Below are 15,354 nucleotides of genomic sequence, written 5' to 3'. Positions count from 1 at the left end.
ACCCTTTCAAATTATTATCCAAAGTTTACCCAACGAAAACAACATTTTTATCAAAGTTTTTTTTTACTTAAAAAAAGACTGTAAATAGTGTAAATAGGTTTGTGCATGAAAACTGATGTAACATTTGGAATGTATTCGAAGTGAGAAGTTACCTGGTTTTAAGAAAGATATGGCAGCATTGCTTGGAAGAGGTTTGCTATCAAGAGACACATCTCTGAGCCCATCCACCACATCAAAGTCACATAGAGACCGAGAGTCACAGAAACCAGAGCTGGTACATATTGACCTCTCGCTTAATTTCTTCTCAAATCCTCCTTGCTTTTCAGATAACAAACAGAATTCTGGAAGGTAAAAAAAAAAACATTCACCCATGTAATCCGGTGGTATGTGACAAGTAGGAACAGCTTATCTATGATCATTGCTTTGTGATATGCATTTATTACTTTGTCATAAAATCTTCATTAATGACTTTGAAGAAATCCTGAATTTAGCAAGAACTAGGAGTAGCTGAGCGGATTGATATACAGAACGCTTTGCTGGACAAGAATCAGTATAACTTGTAATGATTTCAAATAGCTATTTCTGATTCTCCTTTATAAAAATTAAAAAAAAAAACAATATTTAAATTGTATTACTCAGAAACTTCAACATTTTCTTTATGTTCTGAAGCTATTTGTCAAAAATTTCCTCAGCTGCAAAGTGTTGGGCGGAGTATAATCTCCACTCTTCTTCACCGCACTTGCCCCATGTACTGTAATGCAGGAGCTTAGCAGATAACACAATTAGATTTCAGCGAGCAAATCCCATCAGCTCTACATAGTTTGTACCCACAGGAACTATATAATGACTAGCCTGGAAGCTTTCATTAAAGGGAACCTGTCACCAGGAGCACTTTTTCTGGCTCCCCCATTTCCCATTGAGAATAGTGTACACATTGCCAATGAGTTTTTATAGTAAAACTATCTTTTTTCCAATTACTGTATATACTCAAGTATAAGCCGACCAAAGTATAAGCCGAGACCCCTAATTTTAACACAAAAAACTGGAAAAATCTATTGACTCGAGGGTGGGAAATGCATTGGTCACAGACCCCAAGTATACAGGCAGTCCCCTACTTAAGGACACCCGACTTACAGACAACCCGTAGTTACAGACAGACCCGTCTGACCTCTGGTGAAGCTTTCTGAATGCTTTACTATAGTTCCAGTTTGCAATAATCAGCTGTAAGGAGTCTGCAATGAAGCTTTATTGATAATCCTTGGTCCCATTACAGCAAAAAATATTTAACCTCCAATTGTCACTGGAGCCCAAATTTTTTTTGTCTGGATCTACAATTATAAAATATACAGTTTCGACTTACATACAAATTCAACTTAAGAACAAACCTCCGGACCCTATCTTGTATGTAACCCGGGTACTGCCTGTATAGCCAGCAAGTCCCCTGTTGTATATAGCCAGCCAGCCCCCAGTAGTATACAGCTAGCCAGCCCCCAGTAGTATACAGCCTGCAAGCCCCCAGTAGTATACAGCCTGTCAGCCCCCAGTAGTATACAGCCTGTCAGCCCCCAGTAGTATACAGCCTGTCAGCCCCCAGTAGTATACAGGCAGCCTGCCCCCAGTAGTATACAGCCTGTCAGCCCCCAGTAGTATACAGCCTGTCAACCCCCAGTAGTATACAGCCTGTCAGCCCCAGTAGTATACAGCCTGTCAGCCCCCAGTAGTATACAGCCTGTCAGCCCCCAGTAGTATACAGCCAGCCAGCTCCCATGTAGTATACAGCCAGCCAGCCCCCATGTAGTATACAGCCAGCCAGTTCCCTGTATTATACAGCCATCCCGCAGTAGTATACAGCCTGCCCCCAGTAGTATACAGCCTGCCTTCCCCCTTTAATATATAGACTGCCAGCCCTCTGCTGTATATAGCCTGCCAGCCCATTGTTGTATACAGCCAGCCCACAGTAGTATATAGCCTGTCAGCCAGTAAAAAAAAATAAACTCAGTACTCACCATTCCGACGGCCTGGGCAGCTCCAAGTTCCATCTTCATGTTTGCTGCAGGTCTGCGACAGCTCAGTCTGCAGCGCCTCTTCTTTCTTCAAGCCAGTGCCAGGACCGCGACATCCCAGTGGCACGGCCTGGCTGGTGCACTCTGTGATGTCAGCTATCACGGACCTACCACGAACATGAAGATGGAAGCCGAGATGCCCGGGCAGTCGGAATGGTGAGTACTGAGTTTCATTTTTTTTAATATAACTGAGTATAAGCCAAGTGGGGAATTTTCAGTAAAAAAATTGTGCTGAAAAACTCAGCTTATAATCGAGGATATACGGTAAACCACAAGACACCTGCAGTGAAATAGTCACATGAAGTTTATAGTCTATGGACTATAAGGGTTAACGGCATGATGGGTAAAATGTGCCCAAAAAGCAGGAGCGGAGGTGATGGAGCTGCAGAAAAAAGAAGTCTATGGTGCCGGCTGGGGTGCAGGATGCAGAATTATGGAGGATGTTTCCTACCACATAGAGTGGTACAGATACAAAGCTATTTTACACACAGAGAGCTGCATCACATAGTCTCCCCCTCCCTCCAGAGTGAGCAGGTAGCAGCTACCCCTTACTCTTCAGCACTAGTAAGGGTCCAGTTTCTTATACAAACACTGTATGGTTTGATAGAGATAATAGGCAAAGTCTGCTACTTTAATGGACTAAACTGAGCAGGATCACAAAGGAAGCACTGGATATAGGTAATGCATGTACTAGGCAAACATTGGAGCTTAGGAGTCCAGTGTTAGCCACTTAGTTAGCCATTTTTGTATGCACATTTATAGTTGTTGTTGAGTAGGAAAACCCACTGGAGCCCTATGCCCAGATTGATCAGAAAATTCAATTACCGTAATAAATAAAAAGTTACAATTTTCCCAAAGATATATTGATCAACCAGCTCCTCCCACCCCTTCTGCTTGCAGAATAGAAGCCTGGACTCCATTTACTGACAGCTTTCCCTTTACTACCTCTAGTATATGGCATTTTTTCTTCATGAAAATATATGAATGCGGGAAAACTAGTCAGAAGCACAAATGATAAACCAAGTGTAACAATCTCAGAAGATGTTTTTGGATGCGTTTGTTATGTTTCTTCCAGTGGTAATGGAAATTTATCCGGAAAGGAAGCCTTTCATTACCATCACACCCTGTCAGACATCACGCTGCTCCCACACAGCCCTCGCCACAGGCGGAGGTATAAATGACACCGTGGCGTATGACAGCTGCACAGCGCGGAGATGGCCCCCACTACACAGGCCACTTCACAGATGACAGTGGACTCCTCCCTTCATCTCAAGGTCAGTCACTAGGTTTTCCAGGAGAAGTGATAGTCTTTAGTTTGTCCAAATCAGCAGGACAATAACTCACGCTGAGAAACTTTTACAGCCATTTTTTTACAGCTTTAGTAATCCTAACAGGAATTTGAAGGATGCGGTGAATTAAAAAAAGCAAAGTCTCTGTTGTCGACTGCGATAGAGCGCGCTTATTAATCTTCCAGAATAGTAAATTACGTTATATGCAAATTACGAGCTACAGAATATGCCGGGATTAAAGATGTAACCAATGATACATTTGTTTCTGTTGTTTTTGTTTGTTTGACAATGTGCTTGACCATCTGTAGCAACTTTAACCCCTTCAGGTATAAGCCATTTTAGGGCCTTAGGACCACTTTTTATGCACAATTTATGAGGTGATTTTCACTTTTTTACAGTTTTATTTTGTCCCAGGTTAGGACATGAACAAGTGATCATTTGATTGCATTCTGCATAGGCTGACAGCTGCACTGTTAGATCGTACTGTAAGCACGATCCTTACAGGCTGCTATTGGAGGCAGCCCTGAGGTCCTTATTGGACCTCAGGGTTGCCATGGCAACAATCGACACTGCACAGAGGGTCCCGATTGTTGCGGCAATGCACTATAGATGCCGTGGACACTATCGGGTTAAACAGGCGGGATTGTGATAGGTGCGGGGAATTACCCACATACTATGACATAGAATAACTATTATTAACTAATAACTATTATTTTGAAACTCCAATTGTCACTGGGAAAAAAAAGAATTTTGTCAGGAACTACAATTAAAATATACAGTTCTGACTTACATACAAATTCAACTTAAGAACAAACCTACGGAACCTATCTTGTACATAACCCTGGGACTGCCTGCATTGGAAAATTGTATAACTTTTCCTTACACAAACCAGATCAAATTTTTGCAAAGAGTGGGCAACCCCTTCAACTGAAAACTGACTTCCTATGTGCTTCATCTGTGCTTGTCAGGCTGTATTAACATGATATGTTTGCAGTATCATGTCTTTTGTGTTAATTAACCAGTCACTAGCGACCCCCACCAACAATTCGGCCCCCCTCACGAATGACGTTGTCTCTTTTGAGACCCGATGAAGAATGAATGAGGGGTGAATTTGTCAGTTGAGGGGGAAGTTGGCTTTGTGTGACTTGATGAGTTGCTGAAGAGAATTCCTGAGGGAAGGGGGAATGAGGGAGCTAATTTCTCTTCAGCGAGTTATACACAGCCAGTGGCCCAGATATATGAAAACTGGTGCATTATGCCTTGTGGTTTGCCTCACTAATGTGCACTTGGTTTCACATTATTTATTTTGCCAAATGTGTAATTTGGCCAATTAGTCATAATGGTGAAAAAGGTATCCTAGATTTTGATGTCAGTACTTTACCATGTGACTGCTGCCTACAGCCGCCATAGTCTGCATGGTGAATGGGAGCAAGGGTCCCAGATTAAAAACCTCCTGCAAACGAATGTGTGCTCCTTGTAGGCCACAAACAAGGGAAGATGATCTTTCGTTTGTTGCGTGTCTGACATTGGGGGGCCGCAAAGACGGACAGAAATAGGACCTGCTCTATAAATTGTGGCACAGGAATCGGCTCGCCAATGGCTTGTTGTATGCACGGCCATGGGCACGAGCACATAGAAAGCAATGAGGCCTTGTGTTAGCCTTAGAACAAAAGCAGCTGGCACAAGCCCGATAACGTGACCGTATGCACGAGGCCAAAGGGAAGTAAGAGAACAACCGGATCAGTTTGAAATAGTTTTTTAACCTAGCCCTTTAAATCCCACCTAATCCAGTCCTCACAGACCGACAAAGAGCTTATGAATAAAACAAATAAATGTGCGCTGCTTATTTATAGTGCTATTGATTTCTCTATGTCAGCATGAAAGTAATCAGAAAATAGGGGTTAGCCTAAAATCCATTAGTAAAAACCAGATTTCACAGTTAGTGAAAGAAACATAGAAACTTCTGAGTCTTCATAGATTCACCTGCATACTTACTGTGTCTACACCGACAGATAACATTACAGGAGCAGGGCGTGCATTTACATGGTTTACCACGAGGATCATTAACAATCCCAATGATGAGGCAAATTTAGGCTGAACCCCATTCAATAGATTTCCTATGATGAAGCTAATTTAAAACTGAACTCCTGTCACCAGCGATTTTCCCACAACCCAAGACAGAACGTTTCAGACGTCTTTATAAATGTTTCTCTAATGGCTCTATCCATGGGATTACAGCACCAGTCTTCTAAAAAATACTGATGTCCTCTGTTACTAAAGATCCAGTCATGGAGCTAGGGGACCACCAGCATACAGCCCAGCTACTGCGCCTCCTAACGCATGCTGATACTGCTAACCTGCCCCCCCCCCCCACCTTAGTAATGAGGGAGTTGAGAAGTTGTCTGAGTGTGACTCGCTGAATTCCTGAGAGAGGGTGGATGAGCAGGTTGAGAGAGGCTCTGGCTTTGTGTAACGCTGAAGAGAAATCAGCTCCCTCATGCCCCCCTCCCTCATGAATTCTCGTCAGCGAGCCACCCACAGACCACTTCTCTCTGGACTCCCTCATTCCTGGGGTTTATGGGAGGGGTGACAGGTTCCCTTAAATATCAAGCGTGCATGTTAATCATAAACCTATGTAGGGACAGTGAGGAGCTGAGCCCGCACGTGATGCTAATAAAATACTTTATGCTATTTCCCAGAAGTAGCGGCACAAAACTCTTATCCTGCCTGACAAGTGACAGGGGTTAATTGCATCAAAGCATCTTATTCATTTCTTGGACTGAGTCCTGTGTGTGAATGAGATCCAAGGAAAAGCTCATAAATGATGCATTTATGATGCATCAAAGATCAGTGGGGTAAGATGGGTCATCAGATGTTTCGGCAAGTGTTAAGACCTCTTTAGAGCTTAGCCATGTTTTTTGTAGAAGCTGTATGTGGTGCTGCAACTAATTAATGATAATAATAATAATTTCTTTATATAGCGCACACACTAATTCTGCAGCACTTTTCAGATCTTGCCAAATCAGTCCCTGCCCACATGAGGCTCCAATCTAATCAACCTACCAGTATGTTTTGGAATGTGGAAGGAAACCGGAGGACCCGGAGGAAACCCACACAAACATGGAGAGAACATAAAAACTCTTTGCAGATTTTGTCATGGATGGGACTTGAACCCATGACCCCAGTGCTGCAAGGCTGTAGTGCTAACCATTGAGCCACCATGCTGCCCTAATAAGAACAGTGTCATGTGTACTACCCAGCAGAGACACTACAGAATGCACAGCGCTGTCCTCTGATCAGGGGGTGCACTGCAATGCAGACATTCAAAACTCCATGTTACAACACTGGCAGCGATGGCCTTGTGCTTGGGTCACCACTTGCGCCAATCAAAAACAAGCCCTTCAGGGACAACCACTTTAGAGGTCCCCAGCAGAAGACGAAGTAACCTATTTCTTCTACCACATATCAGGAATGTTTCAAAAAGATACAGAACATTATAGACACTGGAATTTTCTCTTGATATGTTTCCTATTTTCTCATATTACTATATTATAAAATCAGATGCTCCTCTTTATCAACATATGCAGGACTGAAAAGCATGAATTTTCTGATTCCTCTTTATAGCATTACATTTTTTCATACTATCAACCGTGACAGATCTTCAAACCACATGAAATACACTAAGCACAGACTTGGCACACAACCTGTTGATAATAAATGTTCATGTACCATAGCTGCTTTATCACCATCATAACACCTACTCCTACCACCCACTGTCACTCAGGCCCTGCCAACCTCAGAAGTCAACACACTGTGCCATCTGATTTACACCATTTCTAAAAATCTTACTGTTACTACACATTTTTAAAAAGATCTTAGCATAGAAAATGCCATTAAAGGGTCATTATTTTGTGTGTAACGTAAAGGGAGCCCGAGAAATTCCCATATGAATCCATATGCTAATGAGGCAGTTGATGTACTCAGATCATGTCCTAAGCAGCTGAAGCTCCTGGATCACTACCTATCTAATGAGCAGGATACTTGTCTTGTGAGAAGCATAGAGCAACACTAGAGGAAGACGGAAGTGATTTAGTAGGAAATAGCAGTGCTTTGGGTGCTAAAGACACGCCTGGGAGCACCAGCTGCTTCATCTGCATTCAGATGATACAGGGAATATTTTTGAAATGGCAAAAAAAAAAATAAAAACTATAACAGTAATGACTGTGAATTTTTCCAACAACTCTTGGTGGAGGTGGTAGACTCACTTTAAGGCCTGTCGTACTGTAGCAAGCTGCTGCGCTCCTCTCCCCCGCCCCTCTCCATAACGATGTTTGGCGTGTCCTATCTTTCTCCTGGCTATGGGATGGTATGGTGCGGCACTGTACTGCACCCGTAAGCTGCTTGTGTGCGCCCATTGCCGTCTATTGGGGACGTATATACGACATACATGTGTCAGCTGTATATAGGTACCAATACAGGCGGTCCCCTACTTAAGGACACCCGACTTACAGACAACCCATAGTTACAGACGGACCCCTCTGCCCCCTATGACCACTGGTGAAGCTCTCTGGATGCTTTACTATAGTCCCAGACTGCAATGATCAGCTGTAAGGTGTCTGTAATGAAGCTTTATTGATAATCCTTGGTCCAATTATAGCAAAAATTTTTAAACTCCAATTGTCACTGGGGCAAAAAAAAAAATTTGTCTAGAATTTCAATTATAAAATATAAAGTTTCGACTTACATACAAATTCAACTTAAGAACAAACCCTCGGTCCCTATCTTGTACGTAACCCGGGGACTGCCTGTACAGTCATCTGAATGTAGCGTAAAGGTGACACAAATGTAAAGTTGGGTTCACAGGAGATGAAAATATTTGTTGCATATTTGCAGCAAAATTTGTAATTTGTCATCCACTCTGCTGCTAGTGTAAAAAGCGTCTGTCAGCAGTCCCACAGCAGAGAACGTGTAGCGTATCCTTCTCATTTAGACATACCCTAGCAGTCAACATCTCCCTAGATACCACAACCAATCAGAGGTTAAAGAGTTGTCCTCGGAGTAATGTCACACAGTTCGGCTCTGCACATGGCAAGTTACAGTCAGTGTGGAAAATCCCAACATGTGTGCGCTCCCAGCATGTGACCTCCGCATACACTTATCACCTATTCTTACCTAGTGCTGACAGCTGACTCTGTTCTATTCACTCAGAGTATACAGTATATACTCCATACACCGGCCAATGATCAAATATCACAAATGCTGCAATATCTGTACCGCTTTTAGGTAGCCGCTCGTGCACAACCGGTCTTAGGTTGCTTTCATGTAGAGTTTTATCTCAGTTTGGACATAGAAGAATGTACAATTTAATAAAAATATAAGAAAATGGGGTATTCTGCAAACTTAAAAAATAAAAACAATATGAGGTGTGTGAATTTTATGTAGGAAAAGTTGTGGGTTTCTCTGTGGACACTGCCAACTTTAAATACCATGCAAAGGTTAAAAACTTCAGCTGAAACCCACAGCAATCCGAAATCTGAAGCACAAGCTCAGCAGTGAGACACATATGTGCCAAATGAGGGGAATGAACGTCCTGAGGGAGCAGGAATGTAATGCAGAGGTGGGAAGTTTCCACATCAGGTCACAACACCACAGGGTGACAGGTGGGTCTTATGTTCACTTCTTATGCACCGGTCACCCGGAAACATAAGAGTGTGAAAAGGCACAAGCAACAGATTATTCATTCCATCACATTATTAGGTTACCTTTCCGGTTATGAAAACATTACATTTGCTGACCATGTTGCTTTCCAGTTTAATTACAGAACAGTGAGAACACCTATAAATTTCCATTACTGGGAGGTGATAGCACAAGTTTGTTCAAGTTACAACAACTTCTATAGTAATTTATAGTGACCACAATTCCATAATTCTTAAAACTTTTCGCCTAACTGCTGGGTCACATATAGGCACTGCAGCAGACTGCAGATGGACTGCACCATGCCCCCCAATTCCTAGTGATCAAATTATGTGTTAGGAATGTCATGTATGCTCTTTTGTGAATTCTGGGTAAGGAATATGCAAATAAGCCTACAAGGATGGGAAAAGGAAAAACATGCCTCATATCCAGAATTCTCAGAGGATCATGCAGGGTCTCAATATGCCTTCAAATGTAGCCTAAAGGGACAGACTCCCTAAGGAGACAAATTTCCGATTTGCGCCGATTGTACCTGAATTGCCCCGGGATTTTGGCGCACATGCGATCGGATTGTGGCGCATCGGCGCTGGCATGCACGCGACGGAAATCGGGGGGCGTGGCCGAATCAAGACCAGACGGATTCGGAAAAACCGCCGCATTTAAAAACCGAAAATGTGTCGCTTGGGAAGCGCTTACCTTCACCTGGTCCAGCTCGGTGTATTCCGGCACGTTCAGATGATTTTCAGCGCAGCAGCCACCTGGTGGACGGCGGAGGAACTACCTTCATAAATCCCGTCCTGTTCAGAGAATGCGCCGCTGGATCGCGAATGGGCCGGGTAAGTAAATCTGCCCCAATGTTTTCAATATTATCCCAAGTCATCTTAAAATTGTGTTCTATAGGGACTTGGGAGCTGCCTTAAAAATGGCACTAGAAGCATAGCCTTCCTTTTTCCATCTTGGAACCTTATTTACTTTTTGTGTGGCATACTATCTTTTTAGTGCCACTAGTATCATTGCACCTTAATAAAGTGTAAGTAATATATATTTCTTGTATGAACAACACAAGAAAACATTAACTATAAATAACATGGATAAATCAAGCTACTCACCAAAGTGCCCATCATGTTTTACATATAATTCCACTACACTATAGGCAATAGCAGTAGGAGGAGGGATTTCCAACACTGTGTTCTCATCCTTAACATTTCCACTTTCTGTCACTTGTACCTGTAAATGAATCATAAATGAACATTTAAGAAAATAATTTATATTAGCACAGCGAATTCTGAATTTGCATTAATATACTGGAACCTTAAAATTCACAAGGTTACTTTAGGCCTTAATGTTCAATAATTTTTTTTTTAATTTATTTCACAATTAAGCAAAAACTTTATTTTTTTTTGTCAACATAGCAATTTGATGGCTTGTTTTTTGCAGGATGAGTTGTATAATACATGGCCATATTATGGGGTACTTAAAGGGGTATTCCCATCTGGGCATTTAGATTTAATTTAATTAATTCGCCATATGTAAACATTTCTTCAATTGGATGTTAGAAAAATGTTCCTGTGTGAAGATAATTTCTCATAAATGTTGCCATGTTGTCCCTCAGAAACAAGATGGCTTCCTCGGATACAACCACCCCATACTCTGGTAGCATTGGCCAGACATGTGCTACTGAGTTCTGCCTGACCACCTGGATTCAGCAATCATTACCACAGGACGACTGTGGGACCTGCAGTAACTCCCAGACATTTCATATACAAAACTTTTTGTTTCCTTGTGTAATCCCTCCAGCAGAGGTGGCCGTATCCAAGGAGTCAGTCTTGTTTCTAAGGGACCATATCACTACAGTTATGAGAAATTCTCTTCACACAGGTAAAATTTTTTTAATAACATCTAATTGAAGAAATGTTTATATGTGGCAGATTAATGAAACATGTGATGCCCAGATGAGAATACCCCTTTAAACTTTTAATTAATACCAAGCAGTCCCGGGGGTTACATACAAAATAGGTTCTTTAGGTTTGTTCTTAAGTTGAATCTGTATGTCAGAACAGGTATATTTTATGGTTGCAAAAGGATAAAAGGGATTATCAATAAAATTTAATTACAGATATTTTACAGCTGATCATTGCCGAATGGGACTAAAGTAGATTCACCAGAATCTACATAGCGGTAGGCTACGAGGCATAGGTCACCTCTAAGCTGAAAGCTTAAAAAATAGGATAATATCCAGTATGTTTTGGAGGGTCTGTACATTACATTGAATCATCTCTGTGTTGAGTTTCAAGGCTTGATTTCTGAAATAAGTGTAAATTTCCTCTCACTTCTTTGACCTGTAAAAAAATCTCAGAATTTGGAAAGAACAAGGAATAGAGATGAAAAGAGGAAAAGGCTGGTCGACAGATTCTACATGCCTTAAAGTGTGACTTATTGTACGATTTGCATTCTGTCTAATTCCGATTGGCTTCAACATTACTAAAGTGCAATGATTTTCCAGCTAATACAAGGACATGAAGACACAGGAGATGCCTGGAATCGGAATAGGATGGAACATCTGTTCCAATCACTGGGGTCTGAGATAATAATTCCGCTATCATACTTCTATCATCCTGCTGTCTATTTGGTGCCAGACGTCAGGAATTAATAAACCACGGCCAAAAACAGTCTTTTTATGTCCATTTGTAATGTAAAACCTAGAGGGCTTATCACTGTAATAAAAAGCTGGAGTTTTATGGCCCGCAGATTTAAGCATGTCAGGAAGCCAGGGACACAGTACTAACCACTAATGAGCGGCAATGAAAGCTGAAATATATAGGGGAGTACTTGTACCTACTGTCTTGGTGTGAGGAGGGAGTCTTTACCCACATGAGATTCTGAGAATCCTGTAGATTTTATGGTCTCCAGCAAGCCCTATGTGGGGTGGATTTATGGCAAAGGTTTCATCCACTGTGAATTGGCAAATTGCGGGGGAGGCCAAAACCTATTTTGAGCTACAATGCTTAATGACAACCATTATCAGCCACCACGATGATATAATGATACCTGCAGGGGAGTTACCTGTTTAACACTGCATGCAATGGAATAACGAATCCTTGAAGAAAAACGCCTTATGTCTTAATGTAAGGAGATAAGGGTGCACCAGGGGCATAGCTACAGTGGTACCAACCATAGCAACCGCTTTGGGGCCCACAGTGTCAGGGGGCCCTGTCATCCGACCTAATACTAAGGAATGGAGGATGTGCACCATTATATACATATTGGGGCACATTTACTTACCATGCCGCTCTAGTTCAGTAAAAGTGCATTGTCCGTCTATAATGCTGTGTGTGGAGAGTCACTAAGATCGTGCGCCAGAAATCATGAATGTGTCACTTCCCCACTCAAACCCGACAGAATTCACCATCTTTTTTGTGGTTCATCAAATGTAGGGTGTGCGACACAGTTTCAAAGATAAATACGGCGCTCGGTCCAAAAGCACTTACATGCATCACTGAAAAGATGCTCAAGTCAAGACGGACCTGAGTGGGGAAGTGACACATGCAGAATATCGGGCGCATATGTATATAACATATATGTGATCTATATATTCTGTACATCTTTGTATGGCACTGTATGTGTGTGTATATGTGATGTGTATATTCTCTATATATGTATATATATATATATATATATATATATATATACACACATCTCTATATACATGTATGTGTGAGTGTAGAAATGTGTGTGTATGAGTAAAGAACTGTATGTTTATGTATGTATGAGTGTTATATGTATATTTTTAAAGGAAAGGGGGGCTACATTCAGAAGTCTGATTTGGGGCCCTGCCTCTCCACATTATGCTCCTGGGGTACACCTCACCGCAGAGCTGCTTATTATGTGCATTCAACTCTGTTAACGCAGAAATATTGTTTTACATCTATATACAGTGCAATTGTTGTATCTTTAAAGGAAATTTACCTGATAAAAACAGCATTGTGTTGGGCACTTTATAAGCTTTTTCTATTTTTAATTGATCTCCCATTTTAGAGAAAACACAGTTTTCACTTTTATAATAATTGGTTTCTTAGTGCACTGAGGATGTGGCCGTGCACCAGGTTTTTTTCCCCCCATGTGTGGTGTCAATTTTAGGATGGTGGAGAAGGCCCTAAGGCAGTGGTGGCGAACCTATGGCACTGGTGCCAGAGGTGGCACTCAGAGCCCTTTCTGTAGGCACTCAGGCAATCTCCCCAGGACAGAGTGCACCAAGACCAAATCCACCGAATCTTCCTGCAGTCCCAGGCAACTGTTTAAAGCGACACTTCATTGACTGTTTGGAACTGCAGGAAAAATGAAAAGGTTTTGACTGAAGATCTATGGAGGTCATAATGCTGGACCAACCATTTTTCCTGCACAGAGAGACCCTGGAGAGAAGCTACAATGATGGTCTGAATTTGCCCTCCATCTTTCAACTGTATTGGTAGCCTCAGGCGGCTGATACAATTAAAAGATGTGGAAGAACAGGTTACTGCTTAAAATGCCATGTTGGCACTTCAGGGTAAATAAGTGGATTTTGGTTGTTGTTTGGGCACTTGGTCTCTAAAAGGTTCGCCATCACTGCCCTAAGGTATAAAAGTGCTACGGAGCAGAGATAACACATTCCACTAAGAGAATACATAATGAACTTTAATAAATGCTGAACTTCTTGCCTAACGAACCAAGGGTGTATGTCAAGCACATTTGAAGCTGTAGTGGGTGCTGATTGGACCTCTCAACAGTAACAAAGGGTGCTTACAGTGAGTAGAAGAAGAAGCCTCACAACATAGATAGAAGACGGAGAAATTATTTATGTAAACTTTTTTGATATTTGCACTTTTCAAGAGCCAAGTTGTACATAGAAAACTTAAATGGTCTCCAATGAACGCCATGGAAATTCAACTTCAATGCAGTTTAACCCCTCCCTGTATAGCCAGCAGTCCCTATTAAAGAAATATCTCATTGGCTAGAGGAGTTTTCATATAAGAAATATGGGCCCATTCCATCAACAAGGACCCCATTTCTTCTGCTTTCCTGACAAATTGGAAAAGTGGAGGCGCTCACTTTACCACTGCAGCCAATCACTAGCCTCAGTGCCCACACATATAAAAAGGTGACCGCAGAGGCAGCGATTGCCTAGAGCGATCAAAGACAATCTCCTGACTTTTGTTGCGTTCAGGATTAGAAACAGAGGGAAACGGAGCCACAGCAATGGAACAGGAAAAAGCTTGAGTAATGCTAATTGTTTAATTTACAGCTCCTCACATGTTCAAGAATTTTCTGGATATCCCAAAAAAACTCCCTGTAATAGCCCTTTAACCTTCAAGATTGATGAAGACAAGATTCTTAAATATACTCAGTAAAACAAAATAACACATTCTCGAATGCAATGTTATTAACAAACATACAGCATTTCACAGATATACAGAGGCTTGTGAAAGTATTCGCCTCCTTGAATTTTTTTACCTTTTGCCACATTTCAAGCTTCAAACATAAAGATAGAAAATTGTATTTTTCGGTGAAGAAGTGGGACACAATTGTGAAGTGGAACGAAATGTATTGGACATTTGAAACTTTTGGATCTAAGGATCTCTGAATGAGCCAATGATGTCCTCAATAACTGATGATGATAAATATAATCCCCCTGTGTGTAATCAAGTATCTCTATAATTACACCTTCTCTGTGATAGTCTCAGGGTTCTGCATCATGAAGACCGAGGAACACACCAGGCAGGTCCATGATGCTGTTGTGGAGAAGTTTAAAGCTGGATGTGGATCCAAAAAGATTTCACAAACTTTAAATATCCCAAAGAGCAGTGTGCAAGGGATCATATTGAAATGGAATATCAGACCACTGAAAATCTACCATGACCTGGCCGTCCCTCTAAACTTTCATCTCAAACAAGGAGAAGATTTATCAGAGATGCAGCCAAGAGGCCCATGATCACTCTGGATGAACTGCAGAGATCTACAGCTGAGGTGGGAGAGTCTGTCCATAGGACAACAATCATTCGTACACTACACAAATTTGGCCTCTATGTAACAGTGGCGAGAAGAAAACCATTTCTCAAAGATATTCATAAAAAATCTTGCCACAAGCCACCTGGGAGACACCAAACATGGAAGAAGGTGTTCTGGTCGGATGAAACCAAAATCGAACTTTTTGGCCACAATGCCAAACTATAGGTTTGGCTTAAAAACAACACAGCTCATCACCCTGAACTCACCATCCCCACAGTCACACATGTTGGGGGCACCATCCCCACTGTCACACATGGTGGTGGCAG

The 15,354-nt window shown here is 41.8% G+C and overlaps 1 protein-coding gene across 3 annotated transcripts in view; it reads right to left on the bottom strand.

Annotated features, from left to right (window-relative positions):
* GSDME (gasdermin E) overlaps nt 1-15,354 on the bottom strand; it is a 65,506-nt gene that overhangs the window by 22,521 nt on the left and 27,631 nt on the right. For all 3 annotated transcript variants that reach the window (XM_072153759.1, XM_072153760.1, XM_072153761.1), the window contains exons 5-6: nt 10,156-10,273; nt 153-341 (exon numbers count right to left, since the gene is read on the bottom strand). In XM_072153759.1, coding sequence (XP_072009860.1) covers nt 153-341; nt 10,156-10,273 — 307 coding nt within the window. The remainder of the gene's footprint in view (nt 1-152; nt 342-10,155; nt 10,274-15,354) is intronic.

This window comes from Engystomops pustulosus, chromosome 5 (assembly GCF_040894005.1).
Source record: "Engystomops pustulosus chromosome 5, aEngPut4.maternal, whole genome shotgun sequence".
Taxonomy (NCBI): Eukaryota; Metazoa; Chordata; class Amphibia; order Anura; family Leptodactylidae; genus Engystomops; species Engystomops pustulosus.
The sequence above is the reverse complement of the archived record's forward strand: the minus strand, read 5'-3'. Positions and strand labels throughout refer to the sequence as shown.